Source organism: Plectropomus leopardus, chromosome 7, assembly GCF_008729295.1.
Source record: "Plectropomus leopardus isolate mb chromosome 7, YSFRI_Pleo_2.0, whole genome shotgun sequence".
NCBI classification, from domain to species: Eukaryota; Metazoa; Chordata; class Actinopteri; order Perciformes; family Serranidae; genus Plectropomus; species Plectropomus leopardus.
Genome location: NC_056469.1, coordinates 34973228 through 34990903, shown reverse-complemented (window position 1 = coordinate 34990903; position 17676 = coordinate 34973228). Strand labels below are relative to the sequence as shown.

General features: G+C 41.6%; 1 protein-coding gene across 1 annotated transcript in view; it reads right to left on the bottom strand.

The window, feature by feature from the left end:
• Window positions 1-17676, bottom strand: part of tg (thyroglobulin) — a 29575-nt gene that overhangs the window by 8981 nt on the left and 2918 nt on the right. Inside the window, exons 5-36 of the mRNA XM_042489152.1 lie at window positions 17507-17666; window positions 16668-16774; window positions 16407-16550; window positions 15478-15663; window positions 14824-15332; window positions 14128-14506; window positions 13217-13255; window positions 12881-13111; window positions 11648-11752; window positions 11439-11516; window positions 10879-10982; window positions 10325-10436; window positions 10036-10197; window positions 9661-9852; window positions 9372-9499; window positions 8688-8838; window positions 8166-8324; window positions 7929-8072; window positions 7681-7845; window positions 7448-7552; window positions 7220-7329; window positions 6073-6178; window positions 5726-5926; window positions 4972-5142; window positions 4799-4885; window positions 4371-4442; window positions 3520-3657; window positions 2662-2838; window positions 2305-2419; window positions 1820-1899; window positions 766-912; window positions 619-684 (exon numbers count right to left, since the gene is read on the bottom strand). Of these exons, the coding sequence (XP_042345086.1) occupies window positions 619-684; window positions 766-912; window positions 1820-1899; window positions 2305-2419; window positions 2662-2838; window positions 3520-3657; window positions 4371-4442; window positions 4799-4885; window positions 4972-5142; window positions 5726-5926; window positions 6073-6178; window positions 7220-7329; window positions 7448-7552; window positions 7681-7845; window positions 7929-8072; window positions 8166-8324; window positions 8688-8838; window positions 9372-9499; window positions 9661-9852; window positions 10036-10197; window positions 10325-10436; window positions 10879-10982; window positions 11439-11516; window positions 11648-11752; window positions 12881-13111; window positions 13217-13255; window positions 14128-14506; window positions 14824-15332; window positions 15478-15663; window positions 16407-16550; window positions 16668-16774; window positions 17507-17666 (4830 nt within the window). The remainder of the gene's footprint in view (window positions 1-618; window positions 685-765; window positions 913-1819; window positions 1900-2304; window positions 2420-2661; window positions 2839-3519; window positions 3658-4370; window positions 4443-4798; window positions 4886-4971; window positions 5143-5725; window positions 5927-6072; window positions 6179-7219; window positions 7330-7447; window positions 7553-7680; window positions 7846-7928; window positions 8073-8165; window positions 8325-8687; window positions 8839-9371; window positions 9500-9660; window positions 9853-10035; window positions 10198-10324; window positions 10437-10878; window positions 10983-11438; window positions 11517-11647; window positions 11753-12880; window positions 13112-13216; window positions 13256-14127; window positions 14507-14823; window positions 15333-15477; window positions 15664-16406; window positions 16551-16667; window positions 16775-17506; window positions 17667-17676) is intronic.

Here is a 17676-nt window from a genome sequence, read left to right as displayed (position 1 = left end):
ACACAGTCACAGTACTTGTACAAGTTTGGTAGTAGTAGTTGTAGTAACAGTACTAGTGGTCACTGAAGTGACAGTAATAGTTTCACAAATATAGTAAAAGCAAAAAAAAACCAAAAGAAGAACAATAGCAGGACTTTAAGTAGTTAAAGGAGTATAAACACCATCAGTAGTAGAAGTATAAGTAGTGTTTGTCTTATACTGCGTTCATGTGACGTCGGAATAATCGGAATAACGACTTTCTCGCTGGGAACATTCACAGCCCTCATGTTGGAGAAAAAACTCAGAAACTCTGAGATGTCGACTTGACGTCATAAATGCATAAACGCGGTGGGTAAAAGTCAATGTTTGGTCAATGGTAAGAAACTTTTTTATTAATTTATGTATTAAATATCAATTTTTGATCACATGTAAAGTGAAATTAATGTTACCTGCTGTTACAACATATAATCAGCCATGTCTGTCAGCAAGATTTTATGACTCCCTAATTGCCTAACTGGACAAAGTGATTGTCTGAACTCAAAAATATTACTTACTCTGAACAAAGCATGAGTTGCAATAGTTGAAGTAATAGTAGAAACAGTAGCAGTGGTAATTGTAAGAGTAGTTTTTCAGTCTTACCAGTGTTTTTGGTGGGTGGCAGGTTGAAAGGAGGACAGAGAGCCGGAGAGGAACTCCACTGATTCACTGAAAACGCAAACATGATGTCAGATTACGCTCTTACGGTGCGTCTGTGTGTATTTATACACGTGTGTGTGTTTTCAGTACCAGGTTTCTGGTACCAGCCGAAGGGGTCCGGTGTCGTCTTTACGACAGACGGTTTACAGTCCTGAGTCCTCCAGGTTGTCTTTTCATCCTCACCGCAGGTCTGAATCCCGAGACTGATCAGAGACAGACACACCACGTCTGAGCCACCTGCAAAACACACACGCAGACGCACATTAACAACCGAATCTCATGAAAAATACTAAACTCAACAAGTTGATCAATTCAGATTTTTGTTTACGCCTTTCGTTCCTCTATTTGTTTTTAACATTCAGCATCAGTATTTAACCCCAAATGTTTTTTTTATGCTAAAAATAGACAATTACAGTAAAATAAATGTATTCTGTTGTTGTATTATTTGTCATATTTATATAAAAAGCATTAAATCATTTTCCATCTGTTTTAATTATGATTCTTTAAAAAACTGTTGTCTCCAGTATTCCACAATAATGACATATAAGATTTTAAAAACTTAAAAACTAAGGCTATATATAAGATTTTCAGTTTTCTTGAATAACAAAAATAAGCAGTTTAATTTAGTTTGTTGTGTTCTTAGCTCATTATAACACTTAAATTATAAAAGCTGATACTGTGTTCATTGTTAAGGAGGTCTCTTCCTAAAAGAAAAAGGAGCAGGCGATTAAAAATGGAGAAAACTCTGTATAAAGCAGTTTCAAATTTAAAAACTGCTTGTTCTTGTTGAGGGGCTGCTCTTTACAGCGGCAGATGCAGATACCCTCTCCAGAGTCACTGTGTGGTTTGTCTGTTCTGGGCTACTGTGGAAACATGGAGGTGCAACACAGTGACACAGCTCAGTCTAACGTTACGAAAACACGTTTCTTATTTTCAGGTGATTTTACACTAAAGAAAACAGACTTTTTATATTATATTCCATTTCTGCCAGTATACTGCACTAAATCCTGCACACACGGATCTTTAAAACAGTTTGACATATTTCTAAATTATCTGTATTTGTACTTAACTTGTTTCATCATTAATGAACTTCTACTCCGGCAAAGTTACTCCGAATGTTTAAACCGCTGGTTACCATGGTTACCTGGTTTATTGGTGTCTCGGACGAAGCCGATGCCGCGGCAACAAGGATCCTCATCACAGCGCCGCTCACACGTCCTGAACCTGATCACACACATCCACATTTAAGGAACTGATATGTCTTTATCTGTCCTTAAAAACTGTAATGTTTTTTTTTATTTCTGCCACTTTTCAATCATATTTAATAGTGTTTAGGACATAGCTCTGACACTGAGGTTGTAACTTTGAATCTGTGTGTGTGTGTGTGTGTGTGTGTGTGTGTGTGTGTGAATAAGAGATAAATAGTTAAAGTGCTGTACAAATGCAGAATAAAAATTTTCTTGTAAAATTCTGACTTTATTCTCTTTTCATCTCTTTTCATCTCGTTCAACCCATTATTAAGTTTTATCGTTTAACTTGTATGAAAACAAATATCACCAACAAAATGTGTAGGTATCACTCAAATACTTCTGAATGTGTGTTTTTTTAGCGTGTGTGTGTGTGTTTTACCCCTCGGACAGTGGCGTGTTTTCTCCCAGACTGACTCGGCTGCGAACAGAGTAAGAAACCATCTTCTGGAAGGAAACTCTCTCATAGAAACTCTTCACCGGTCCGGACAGATCCACTGAAACACAAACACATAGTGAGATGTTAAAACTGTATTATCTTCCTGTCATAGCTTCCTGTTCACACTACACAACTTAGCCCTGATTTCCACTCTCACACAGTTTTCGAGTCCCCGACTAAAGACCCAGACCAGAGTCCACCTTGGCTCAGCGTTCGATCTCTCCTTGGCTCTCTCACTTCCTGGTTTAAAAAGATAAACTGGCCTGAAACATCAGCTGACAGTTGTTGTTTGTTGTTTACCCTTCTTGCTGTAAGCGTTGCTGGGCGTTCTGTCCAGCACGGGGCGGCAGGGTCGTCTCAGAGGTTTGTCGTATGCGCCACAAACTCTGGTGTCCGAATACAACGAGCAGCTGAGGAAACCTGCTGAGTCGGCGTCTCTGACATCAGCGATAGAGCACTGCTGCTCCTCATCACAGCCTGAAACATAAATATAGTCATCATAATATTTAGTTTTATCACTTCTTTAACCCTTAAGGACATTTCGGCACATTTTACGTGCTTTTCATCTCCAGCTCAGCTCCTACAATAAGTCTAAAATACACTGTGGAAACTAAATAGTTACATTCAGACTGTTCAGGTCCAAAAATGCTCCATTGAAACCCATTCAAACTGACATTTTTGATCCCACAGCCATCAGAGCAGAAAAACAGGACTTGTCATTTTGACCATATTTGGCATATGGAGGAAATACATGCGATTTCCACTAGGTGGCCTGTCACAGTCAATGTAGCTGCTGATCACTGACATATCCCAGACTGTCAGCAGCAAAAAAGAAAAATCTACTTTGCATGTAGTGTTTTAAAGATAATTTTGTTACTAAATTTTGTTTTTACATCTAAAAACATAGTGGAATCATGACAAAAACCTAGAATTTAAGGGGTTTAATTCTAAAAATTAATGAATATTTGATATTTAGGAAAAGCAAACTAAATGAAAGTACAAAATAATTTTATTTTAAAACTTGATTTTGGAAAAGTGCATTTTGTGCGCAGAGCGATACGAGTGTGTGTAATATGAAAGTGGGCCAGAAGGGTTAAGAAAACTCTCAGAGGCTAGTGGAAAGCAAAATCTCATCATTTCTCAGACTGCGTGACGTACGTGTGAGACACCAGAGCAGTGCTTGCTGGGAGTTGTAGTTCTTCTTGTTGAGCCAGAAAGAGAGTGTGGGGAGTTTTCTCTGAGGATCCACGAGGACGTCGTCCTCTGACAGAGACTCAAACCTCTGCTGCACGGACACTGGACACACAAATACACACAATCAACATCTCAACAACGCAAACAGAGCTGGAAAAAGTGGCAGGATGTAACTCAGTACATTTACTCGAGTACTATACTTAAATACAACTTTGAGTTACTTCTCTTGCTACTTGCATCTACTGAATGCCGATGCAATGAAACGAGATTTTACCCATTTTAAATAGTTTAATCTGCAGTGATTGGACAAAAAATTGTTATGAATTGGCTGAATTTGCATTATTTCTTGCAAACTCAACATCCCGAAATCCTGGAGGGACTCTATTCAACCAGAAGTCCAAAACAACATTTAATATCATGACATTCATCTGGGAAGCTGTAACCAGAAGATTTTAGGATTTTTGGTCATTATAATAGTATTATATATATGCTTAATAGTTCAGTTTACTGAACATAAGAAGGTAAAAATCTACATTTTCTAATGCTCTAGGTGACGTCTTCAGACTGTCCAAAACCCAAAGAGATTCAGTTTCTACAAAATTGGACCAGAAACTCTGACAGTTCTTGACTTGTTCATGCTTTAAAAAAAAACTATTAAAGATGAGCCTACTCATCATCATGTTTTGTTCTACTATACATTCAGTCAGACTTAAACATCTCAGCAGACGTGACTCTTCACAAAACAAAAATAAATCAGTTCAATAAACAAACTGCAGACGTGGAGGAGCAGCTGTGAGTTCAGAGGGGATACGAACCGTCCAGAGGAGGACCAGGATCTGCTGCTGCACAGGAGGAAGGACCAGAACCAGAACCCGCTGACTCAGCATCTGAAATTGTTAGTATCAATTGTTTACTGGAATTCACCAACGTTTTCTCATTTTCTCTCCTCTCGTAGGTAAGAGAAGATTTGTGGTGGTCCAGAGAAAAACATCTACCTTTAACAGTCCACAGAAAAAAAAAAAATGTATGTGAAGAACATTTAAAAAGTGCATGAATATAATTCAATCAAATTTAGTAACTAAGTATTTAGAAATTGCAATGACTGGATTATTTAATTTCAGGGCTACGGAAATACTACAGGCGCATTTCGGGACTGTGGTCGCCTTAGTTATCGTGCTCATGTCATGCAGCTGAGCAGCTGAGCTGCAGCATCGCAATTAAGGTATAAAATGTTTCTTGGTACCAGTGTTCAGGTAGACGGCCTGGAAGCTGATGACGGACGCCTGGTAGTCCTTCTTGTTCTTGCTGTCGGCCGGCAGAGACGAATCAGCTGGATTACAAAAAGCACAAACAGGAAACAGAATTTAGTTTCTCGCCAACTGTCGCAATCTCGACATATTTTAGTTATTTTCTTACTGATTTTGAACTTTTGTCCTCCGAAGTCAAACACGAAGCTCCTCTGCTGCTCGTTGTAGGTTAGCCCCGCCCCACAGATGCGACTGGCTTTTCCCTGTCCAATCACGTCCCAGTCCTGGTCCTCGCACATCAACACTGACGGACCTCTCAGCCAACCACAGAGCAGGGAGCCTGAGGGGGGCGGGGCAGAGGAGAGACGCAGACATTCATTCATTCATCATTTCCTTTATGCTCTTATTCAGTGACTCTTTCATACGTTCACTAACTCATTCATTCATCGATTCACATGCAACTCTTTACTTTAATCCTTCATGTACTCACTTGATATTCATTAATTTACACACTCACTCACTCTTTATACTATTCATTTAATCCACACATTTTATATCTATTGATGTGATTTATTTATTCACACGCTCCGTTTGTTCACACATTCATTAATTCATTCACTTCCTTTATATACTTGATGAATTCAATAACAAATGAATTAATTCATATTCATTTCCTCAGTTATGCGTGTCTTCCTGCACCCAAAACTTTACTTATTATTTATGGTGTCTATTCATTCTTTTATTGGTTTACTCATTAATTCATTCATTCGCTTAAAGTGAACAAATAAATTCATTTTTTAAATTTGTCAATCCATTAATTTATTCACTCGCTGAGTGACTAGTGTCCAAGTCATTGGACACTAGTCACGTAGAGTCACTTTATTCACCTACTGACTCACTCAGGCGTTTCCATGGTAACGTACCTCCGTTCAGGACGTTCTGGTTGAGGATGAATCCGTCGCAGCAGGCGTCGCGGCTGCAGGCGTCCTGACAGAAACGATGAGCGTCAGACAGAGACGTCTGTCCGGAGGAGAACACCTGAGTCCTGAACACACCTGAGACGGCCTTCATCATCCTCATCCTCTGAAAACTCTGCTGCTGCTGCCGAGAGGAAAACTCCACACCTGAAGCGCGCATACACACACATGCACACACACACACACACACACACACACACACACACCTGTCAGACTATCTGACTGAACATTTACAGTAACATTTGTCTTTGTGCTTTATTTTATCAGTTATGTGGTTGCCATGGTTATAGTACCTTTCTTCCGGATAACGAGTAGATCTGAAGCCCCGCCACTCACTCTCAGAGAGCAGCTCAGCCAATCAAAGAGCTCTGCCTGAGGATTACCCAGAAATCCACTGGTCTGAAGGAATCAAATAAAAATCAACATTTACCTCTACAACTATAAAAGACCACTTGTGGTAAATAAAGTTAATTACAAATACAGCATTAAAATGGGACTGAATCACGCAGCTAAAACCACATCTAAAAAATGACTTCTAAATTATTGTTATTATTTTAATATTTATCGTATAAAGTAATGAAGCATAAGAAGATGCTGGTTCATTAAATGTTTTAAATCTCTGTGATAATTTCAGTGTTCCTCGACATGGAAACACAGTCGGACTACATGTACAGTATCTGGTCTGAACACAGACTGTAAATAAAGACACGTATCCACTTTATATAAATGAAGCCAAAATATCCCAGACACAGCCGCTGCAATTTTACGCTGGTGACGTCATTTAGAGCAAGAGCGATCTCCATGGTAACAAATTCCCACCAATACAACCATCAATTAAACCTGTCAATCATGGTGAAAATCCACTTTTTATAGCATTAAATTAGTTATTTAATGCTATAAAAAGTGTTTTGGGAAAACTTAATTATATTATATTATATTATAAGATAACATGGAGGGGGCGGGGTTTATGAGCCACTGGAAGGCGATCAAGACGTTTTGGCTTGACTTTTGGGGAGCTGTCATGTCGTCCATCTTCATACGCAGTCTATAGGTCTGACCATAAGTTTGATTTAACGTAACGTGTAAATAAATCTAATATTACTACTAATTATTTGTTTCTGAGAAATCAGAGTTTCTTTCAGTCAGTTTGGTGGACTGCTCTAAAAACTACATTAACCATGAGCTCAGCTGCTGTTGCTATGATGAAGAACTGATCCAGAATCAGCCAGTGAACTAATTATACATCCGTTTGTTTTAATCAGGTTTCTAAAAACTGTAATGTTTACTTTCAGCTCTGTGATTGGATGTTTGTTGGTGAAATGCACCCTGGGAGTGGCAGTTGACTTCTCTCCTTCAATTTAAGTTGTAAGTTAATTTAGTGCAAAAGCTTTTTTTTTTGTGTGTGTGTGTGTGTGTGTGTGTGTGTGTGTGTGTGTGTACCTGCTGGGACGTGTTGCAGTGTGTGTTCTGTGTGTGCGTGCTGTACAGTTCACACTGAGTCTGTTTGTTGAACAGCGCCACATGGTGGCAGGACGGCTCCACTGCACACGCTGAGAGAGAGAGAGACGACACACAGTCAACACACACACACACACACACACACACACACACACTCACAAAAAAACAGAACAACAGAACAGAAAAATATTTTGCATGTGTGTTCGCCACCTTGGACACAGGATGTGAGGTCAGAGGTCATTGTTTGCAGGACTTCAGTGTCTTCAGCTCCGAGAATCAGGTCTGATCCAGAAACAGCCTGAAACTTACTGAGAACTGCAAAACACACACACACACACACACACACACACACACACACACACACATACACACATACACACGTTACATGATGCGTCACAGTGAACACAGATAAACTGCTCTCTGATTGGCTGCTGAGACTTCACCTGAGCACTCGACGTCAGTCAGAGGCTTTTCACTGCTGGTCCACTCAAGCTCCGCCCCCTCACTGTTGACACACCGCCACCTGCCGGACAGGAAGTCAGGCTGCGCTGGGAGGAAGTCACCTCGCTCTGAACACCGCAGGCCCCGCCTCTGACACTCTGTCACACCTGACACACACACACGTAAACACACACTCAACACCTGCAGTTCACTACATTCAGTCAGATTCATGCTCGTGCTGAAGACTCACACTGATTGACAGATGATGCTCCAGCGGGTGAAGAGCCTCTGGAACACCTGTTGCAGAAGTCCCGCCCCTCTTCATCTTGATAGGTTCCCTGAGGACACAGAAGACACGCCCCGTCCCTGGAGAAACTCCCCGCAGGACAAACGACTGAAAACAGAGACGGAGAGAAACTAAACCACTGTTCACACTGATCAGATGTCACCATCAGCTGCAACGAATTAACGGCATTAGTCGACTCACCGCAGCCTTCACTGTCACCGTCCAGGTGGTAACCACGGGAACAGCCGAAGCTTGTTGTTGTCGTGGAAACCAGTTTGGGTTCTGATGTAAGCATGGATCGGATATTACCCAGAAGGCTCTGAACGCCCTCCAGAAGTCTGGACTCATTCAGAAACAGGCCTGAGATTAAAAAAACAAAACACACAAAAAAACATGTCAACAACTTAAAAATAATTATAACATAAAATGAATAATTTTAGTTTTTGAATGTGGAGGCTCATACACACATTCAAAAACTTGTGGACAGGTGTGTAGGAGTAAACTGTCTGCAGATGAAGAACAGAAAATGTTCTCCCTAAAATGTATCTGGTGAGCCGTTAGAGGATGCCGCCTTTATTTACCTGCAGAGAATTTACCTGAATTACTGTCTGTTATAGTTTGGATAGGATTAAATTTAAATCACAGTTTTTTGTTGGAGTTTGGGGGACAGTTTCTCCCACAGTGATAGTGTGACAGGTCAAACTGCTGCTTGTCTCTGTTCACCGATGTCATGGAGGTCGGGGAGGTCAGAGGTCGGGAGGTCAGACAGGTTGGCGGTCCATTTGACAGTCATTTTTATTGTGTTATCGCCGTCACACTGCAGCTGCACAGACGAGTCGTCACACACCGACACCGATCCACCGGACATGGGAAGCTACACACACACAACAACACAAACACACAAGTTTGTTTATGTTTCTTCTGAAAACATTTGATTTATTTTAACATCAACTCTTAAATGCTGGCGTTAAATTCTTGCCACTGGACACAAAAAGCAGCCTCTGAGTGCTTTCTACGTTTGTTCATTCATCGTTAAAGCATGTAGGTTGTTGTATAGCATCTATAACCATAAATATATTCTATGAAAACATCACTTAAAAATTGCCATTAATGATAATAATTTTCATTTGTCACATTAGAGAAGCCAGTTTCTACGGATAAAAGAAAATAAATACATAAGAGTTCAGATTTAGAGTTCAGCATCTGAAATTTGACTTGTTATGATTTTATTTCTATGATGCAAAACTTCACATTTTCTACTTTTCCTGGTGGAATTGTGCTCCCAGAGTTTAGTAAATACTCCTTCACCTTGGTGTATATATACTTAAAGACAGTGTATAAACACAGAGTAGTACAGCAGGCCTCAGTATCAGGTTGCAGAGGAAGCTGTAGTACAGTTCGGTTCACCTGTGCAGAGCAGAGCCCGCTGCTGGTCATCGTGTTGAACAACAGAGACCGTAAACTGCTGATCTGAGAGCAGGACGACGACAACGACCACAGCTGAGAGGACGACACCGACTGTAGAGGCTGAGAGACTAAACACACACACACACACACACACACACACACACACACCAGAAGACACACAGTGAGAGTTGGTGTAAAAACACTGTGAACATACTACTATTATAAAGTGATCAGTGTGAATGTAGCTGAACTTTAAAAACAGCGGTATAGTCCTTTAAACAGCTCTTACTCTGACAGGCTCCACTCAGCGGTTTGTTGTCTCCGTCCCATCGCCGACTCTCAGTCCCGCAAAGGAAGCTGCTGACAGGAAGTGAGTTGTAGTAACCACGGTGACAGACGAGGTCACAGCTCTGCCGACCATCAGCCGCAGGGCGACACACCAGTGCACCATGGGTAACGTCGGAGTTGGGACAGAGAGGACCTGGAGAGGAGAAGGAAAACCAATCAGCGGCCTCCTCTGAGCTGAGGCTCCTCTGACATCGAAGTGAACGAGAAAACCTAAAACGTCTGTCTACGCACAAACTGTCAGTAAAGTTTTTAAACATTCTCTGAGCAGAGGCCAGATTTCAAAATAAACCTGATATTAAGTGGCGGCTGCACTCACGGTCACATGACATCGTCTGTCCTGTCTCTCGAGGTGTTCGGGTGCCGCCCACTTCCTGCCCGTCCTCAGCGACACACCAACAGGAAGTGACATCACACTGCAGTGGGATGAAGGAGCCGTCAGGGCGACACTGGGATCCCTGCAGCTCGCACCAACTGGGACCTGAATGCACCACACACACAGTTTACCAGTTTACAAACTGAAGTGTGACAGTGAGCACATCACTGACACCTCTGTGTGTGTGTGTGTGTGTGTGTGTGTGTGTGTGTCTGTGTGTGTGTTTGCATACATGTCAGTTGTCCCTCAGAGCTCGGTTTGGCCACCTGTATGGTCTCCCCGCTCACTGGATTCACACACCAGCCTGCAGCGCCTCCTGTCTGCAGCACAGAGAAGCTACCGTCCTGAAACACACACAACGCGCACGCAATTTTTATTGCACAATTATTACACAGGTAATTTCAATGTGCTTTATACACTTCCAACTTTATTAATTCATATAGCACCTTTCACTCAAACACTGGGAAACACAAGCTACTGTAAAATAAAAATAAAACAACAAAAAAAAAGATTAAAATAAAATTCAGCACAACTTAAAATCACAACAACAAAAAGATAAAATGTTAAAAATCATTAATTAAAAATCAGTAGAATTAAAAATAAACACCAGATAAAGTAAAATTTAAAAAAATCATTAAAAACTTAAAAAATTGATGCTATGACATAACTTTAAATTGTAATATATTCACACAGACGTAATCCTACTTAAAAATAATGAAATTGAACAGTAAGACAAAGAGCGTGTATGGTGTGTGTGTGTGTGTGTGTGTGTGTGTGTGTTCCTACCTCGTCACACTTTGGGTCATAAGGTGAGGCTGTGGTGTGGTCAGATCCTTTCAGCCAACCAGAGAGCAGAGAGTGAGCCTGAGCTCTCTGACAGCGAGTCAGACCTGAACGGCGCGCGCGCGCACACACACACACACACACACACACAAAAAAAAAATGTCAGGATGACGAAGGAAAAAAGAAAAATTGACTTTGTTGTGGACTATTTCAGTGGCAGATTAATCCACATTTGGTGCTCCAGGGAGTATTTGTGTCACCAGGACGGTGTGTGTGTGGGATTGGTGTGGGATTGGTGTGTGTGTGTGTGTGTGTGTGTGAGATTGAGTCAAAACAAACTCAAGTGTGTTCGTGGTGACAAAGGAACGCGTCGCACAGTGCAACAGTGGAGCTCAGATGAAGAGTTTTCTTTTAAATCACACAGATGTTTGTGTTTCAGAACACGGACAAAGTTTGATCTGATCCAGGAACAGGCGGTCCGGCTCTGTGGAGCAGGAGGTGTTTTTTCGACACATCAGTGTTGGAAGAATACACACGTGTAATGTCTGTGTGTGTTATCTCACATTTTGGCAGCTGAAGTGAGCGGCTGGTCAGAGAGTCAGGGATGTACTCTCCATCTTCATCGACACACCAACACTGACCTGAACACACACACACACACACACACACAGAGTCATTATTGAGCACTGTAAGAAATACCAAATATTACGTCTTCTGCATGTGCATTTTACCTGTTTGTTCGTGTTTGTGTATGTGTGTGTGTGTGTGAGACCTGTGCTGTGGTAACACTGTGTGTGCAGCCAGTTTCCGTCAGCGTCACACTGTGGAGTGAACGGCTGGTAAGAACGACGCTGAGGAGGCAGGAACATCTGGACAGCTGAAAAACAACAACATCGCTGTCAGAGTGACATCAGAGAACCGGCGACACTCGAAAACACCTCAGACCCCACAAGAGATGAAATACGAGGGAGGAACAAGAGCGAATGAGCAGTTCTCATTTGGATGTTAGTTTTCCTTCAACGTAAAATAATCGAGTAACCTCCCACATGTATGTAAGCCCGAAGCGGTCATACATTCACACATTTTCTTCTTTGTGTTCCCGAGAAAAGGGATCACTCTCTCACCATCTTAAGGTAACACAGCTGTGTTTTGCTGAAATAACGACATAATTATTTTGAGATTTGTTTTGTGCTTTTCTATTCTAAACTATTTTTAAACAAATGAATGAATGTGACCACACAAATGTTAAAGTTACAACAGCTGTCTGTCGAGGTAACTTGACGGCTCGGGATCTCGCGCTGTGTATCGGTCTGCTGCTCTCTCTCAATTTGTCAAAACTGGACACAAACAGCCTCCTCGTCGCCTCCCTGTGTGATGCAGCGGTCGATATTTTCCTGCTCCTCTGACATTGCTGACACTGTATGATGTTTCAAATAAATTCTATCGCTGAATAGTCAACTCTCATGTTTTTTTTGATATCTTGCGATCTCAAATAAATGTCTTAATTAATGTCTTAATTACTGTTATCTCGGGAAAACACAGTTATGTTACCTTAAAGTCTCAGTTAAACTAACCTGTTATCTTTGGGAAAACAGAGGAAAAAACAGTATTAATATATGGCCGCTTAGGGCTTCATACACATGTGAGCTGACTTTTCTTAAACATTTTCACTATTTAAAACTATTTTAAAATTTGCTTCTTCTCCGATACTTCTTGTTTTTCCTTGTTATGCTAGTGATACGGAAAGTCCTGCTCCGAGAGATGACAGGATCAGTTTTTTGGGTTTGTGACACAACAAACTGTCTGAATTAGTTTTCTTTAATTTTTAAGACAATTGGTGGTACACTGCCGCTCTAAAGGGGAAAGCTCGGTCCTGACGCTGACTATATTTTATAATCACATGACTTTTAACATTTGAAAAACACCATATGGACATAAGAACAAAATTAAAAAACTATTTTTTACTGCATGGGGTAATTCATCTTGATTCCCACTCTTGACTCACTAGAGAAAGCCGCCAATCGCAGAGCAGCTTTGGAGCGGCTCAGCAGCCGATCAGAGATCTGTAGCTCCTCCTCTGATTGGCTGATCTGGAGCTCCTCCGGGGTCAGACGCAGACCTTCAGCCAATAGGAATCCGTATCCCAGAGGGAAGTGGGAGGATTTAGAGAGAGCGATGAGGCTCTTCACTTCCTGTCTGAACGCTGTGACTTTGTCCAACGCCTGAGAGCATCGACCTGCAAGTTAGCGTCAATATATAATAATAATTGCAGCAAAATCTCCAGGAACTTTAATTCACAGAGATAATGAATTTTGTGCTGTGATCATTGGTTTTATCTGACCTGCAGAGGACTGACGCTTCTGTGTTGTTCTTTCTGGACCTAAAACACAACAGACAGACAGAACAGCAAATAAAATAATATTCATTAAAAAACAGATAAATATAAGATTTCCCTAATTCCTCCATTAGTTTAATGATCTTCTCTCTAGTGTCACACTCAGGTCGAACTTTAAATTTTTAGCTCCTGTTCAAAGATACGTGTAAAATAAATCCATTAATTTGTCAAATAAATAAATTTGTAAAATACATGAAGTTGTCATGAAACCCATAACCAAAAAAAAACACTAAATTGTAGAACAAGTCCATACATTTTAAAAATATATTAATTTGTCAAATAAATCCATTATATTGTCAAATAAAATCTAATTTGTCAAGTAAATCAAGTATAAACATTTATTTGTCAAAAATAAATCAATTTATTTTAAAAAAATAATAATAAAATAAATATATTGTAAAACAGATCTATCAATCTCAACCATGAAATCTATTATTTTTTCAAAATATGTTATTTTGTAATTAATTTATAAAAATACATTAATTTGTAAAATAAATCCAGATTGTCCAGATTAAGATTGTGAGCTCGCAGCATGTTAACTTATGTGGGAAGGTAAAGGTGAAGGTGAGAACTGTAAATACTTACAATTCAACTATATTACCAAACTTAAAGCTAAAACACGCCATAAGACCTCGTGTTGCTTTTCGATGTATATGTTTCCTCCCAAATTAGTTCACTATTAAACAATTTTACATTGATATGGTGCAAAATTCCCCAAATCCTCAAACCACTTGTCTAAATTAATCAGTTTGAGATGTTTCCTGCAGCTCTCTCAGGTTGCTTCAAAATTTTAAATAATAGAACGAAATGCAAAGTCGGAAGCAGGCCTCTCAGTGACAGTCAGTGTGAAATCTTACAGGTGAGAGCGCCCCCTGCTGACCCAGCAGTCACTGTTTTTCCCTCAGCGTCCACACAGAAGCAGCGTGACCCGACACACTGCAGCGGCAGGAAGTCTCCATCCTCAGAGCAGGCTGGGACGTGGATCTCAGCGCCGGCCGCCATGTTTCCTTTCACCTTCAGCGCCATGGCTCGCTCTCTCTCACAGTGGGACGGACACCGAGGTCGACCACTGGTGCTACGTGACCCCGTGACCTCCTGACCCTGAGAGTCGACACACCAGCACTCTCCTCTCTGACACTGAAGCTCCTGGAAACCACCGCTGGACGTGCAGCTGGGGACAAGGATGTCCGCCGTGTCCTCGTCCTCTGAGCAGGAACGCAGCAGAGGAGTCAGAACCTGGAAAACAACACGAGTAAATGAAGTACAGTTAAACCGGCCGCAATGGAAACTGGAGCTTTTTGCGGTCGCTTTTGTTTGTTTTTCAGTTTTTTTATAGTTTTGGGGACCATTTGACTGGTTATGACCATATTTATCATATTTACTCAGAACCTATGAAGTGTGACAAGTGCCTTTATCTGAGTACAGTTATATACAAAAACGTCTGACTGACTGATTGATATAAAAACAAATATTTTTTCATATTTTTATGTTATATTCTCACAGCAGTACAAAGGACAGGTCACCTGATAATTAGAGGATGTGTTTCATCTGACCTGTTGCACAGAGGCAGAGTGTGAGCTGCTGCTGCTCCTCAGTGTGTGTTGGAGGGCAGAGAGGAAGGCGGGGTCCTCCAGAGCTCTGCTGACGGACAGGACCAGGTCTCGGTTCTTCTGGAGGCTGACGGCGACACTCTGAGAGGAGAGGCGGTCCAGACCGAGGGCTCCTCGAGCTCCCACCGCCCCGCTGAAGTTAAAGGAGGCGGCGTTCTTCAGGAACTTCCCTCCAAACAGGTTCTCCTGGAAGCGAAGAGGGGAGGAGCGAGCCAGAGCCTGCAGAGCCCCGCCCACTGAGGGGAAGAGACCATGGAGGACTTCGACCAGGTGAGAAAGGAAGTTGGTGGGGTCCGCCTCCACCGGCAGGAGCTCCCTGAGAGGCCGGAGGAGGGGGAGACAGGGGGACGAGGATCTGGCAGAGGAGGCCTGGAGAGGAGGATCAACAGGACCGGAGAAGAGCCGCAACAAAGCCAGACGACGCTGAGAGAGACAGTCAGTGAGACCTGAACCTGGAGGAGGACGGAGGGAGAGAAAGAGGAAACAAGAGGAGGACAAATGTAATTTTAATTTTTTTCTTTATCATCAGCGTTTGTGGATGATGTCTAACCGTTAAATAAATGTTTTTCTGTCCACAGACTGTTTAAGGACACTCACCGCAGACCAGAGAGTCTCTGTGCTGTCGTGTCCCAGGAACCTCCCTCCCTGTGGGGTCGACACACCAGCACTGTCCCCCCTGCTGACACTGTCTGGAGCTGAAGGACCCTCCGGTCTCACAGGACGGGACGTGAACACTGGACGTCTCCATGGCCGCTCGCCGCTCCTCTTCACATGGAGAAGGGCCTGAGCGAGAAATAACCAGATTACATTTGTGTTTACTGGTCCAGATGTTACCCCCCTGACATTTCCTAAAATAAATAGTTTTACCAGGCAGATTTAACCAGTTCTCATCAGCCAAAGCTAAATGAAAGAAGTGTTTTGATATTTGATAGGTTGCCTAACTCATCACTGTTTACTGGTCTACACCTGTTTATCTTTGAAGCTTAACTGGTTTAAATTACTGTTAAACTTTACAGATCATTACATTTAAATGCCACTTAATTGGCCACATACCAATCCAGTTTAATGTCGGGATAAGAAATGGTTATAATTTATGTACGCACTACTTTCTGTCTACATGCACAAATGTAACACAGAACAAACCGGTTTAAACCAGTGCAAGTTCCCTGAAATGGTCAGTTTAACATTCAAAGGCAGTTTAAACTGGTTTGAAAACATTCACATCTGCCAAAACTAGCTTTGACCAGTATACAGGAGTTCAGAGGGTAACACTGTAGGAGCATAATCACTGTTGTTTAAAAGGCATAAACTGGTTTAAATTGGCTTAAACAAGTTTAAAACAGTGAAAACTCTCTTAACAGTTTCAGTACAAGTTTAAACCAGTTTAATTTTGGGACAATAAATCCAAATGTTTACATCTTTATGAACAGACTAGCAGCTTAAACCAGCGTAATTCAAACCACCATCCAGCTATTCATACAAAAACATGTGACCAGTTAAAACCAGTACAAATTAATGCAGTTTACATCTGAAGTGCCCGGTGAGGGCGAGACGGACTCCCAGCATCCTCCTCTGCAGGACTCTGTAGATGTTGGTCTCAGAGAAGGAGCGACCAGACCGAAGACCAGAGAACGCCGAGTCGTAAACCTCAGACAGGAGCAGCTCCGCACCTGGACAGGAAGGATACACCTTACTCACCATCCCCAATCATCATCATCATCATCATCATCAGTGCGTGTGTGCGTGTGTGTGTGTGTGTGTGTGTGTGTGTGTGTGTGCGTGCGTACCTGTGTTCTCCATCTCTCTGCCTCGACTGTCAGAACAGAAGCAGAACGAGGAAACTGTTGGGAAAAACTTCCTGAAACTACCGAACGTCTCAAAAGCTTCTGGGAATCTGAAACAACACATACAAACAAAGATACACACTGAGGTACACACACGAACACTGAAATACTCACACACTTAAATACACATAGAGACACACACGATACACTCACAGTAATACATACACAATGAAAAACTCAGATATACACATCAGAAATACATGCAAATTCAACAAATACAACTTGACATAAACACATACACAAAAAAACACACCGAAATACACACACACAAAAAAGAACACTTAAATACAAACAGCAATACACACATGACTGAAACACACACAGAAATACACTGTGAAATAGACACACAAAAGAAAACATACTGAAATACACGCAGAATTGCAGACAGACAGGTGAGTTACCTGTGTGACAGGTGTGCAGGCAGACAGACGGGTGTTTAGTAACATAAAAAAGATACTAATTTAGTTTATATGGATGATGCACAAAGATTAATGTGGTTATTTTAAGTATGAGACATGCAGATTAGCTCGTTCTGTGGAGAAAAATGAGATGAGAAAACAAGCTCTTTATCAAGATAAACTGTAGATTTGGAAAAGTTATTTTTCTCTGTACAATTGGTCACATATTATTTTGTAACTTGATTTATTCTATGTACGTGCTTTTTCTTTTTTGCTGATATGTGTAAAACTGGAAGATGACTCATGCTTGTTATTGTTATGGTGTTTTGTAATCCCATGGGATTGGCCAGAAATGGCATCAGAAATAAAAACTGACTGACTGACCTGTTGAAGGTGTGCAGCAGGTCCAGCTCTGTTCTGTCTGTCGTGTTGATGAATTTGCACTGAACGGGGAGGAAGCTGCCGTCTACAGCACACTGAGGAGGAGAGTGAGACCCGGAGGCGTGCAGGAGACGCCTCGACCTCACCTCACAGCTGCCGGGACCTGCAGGTCA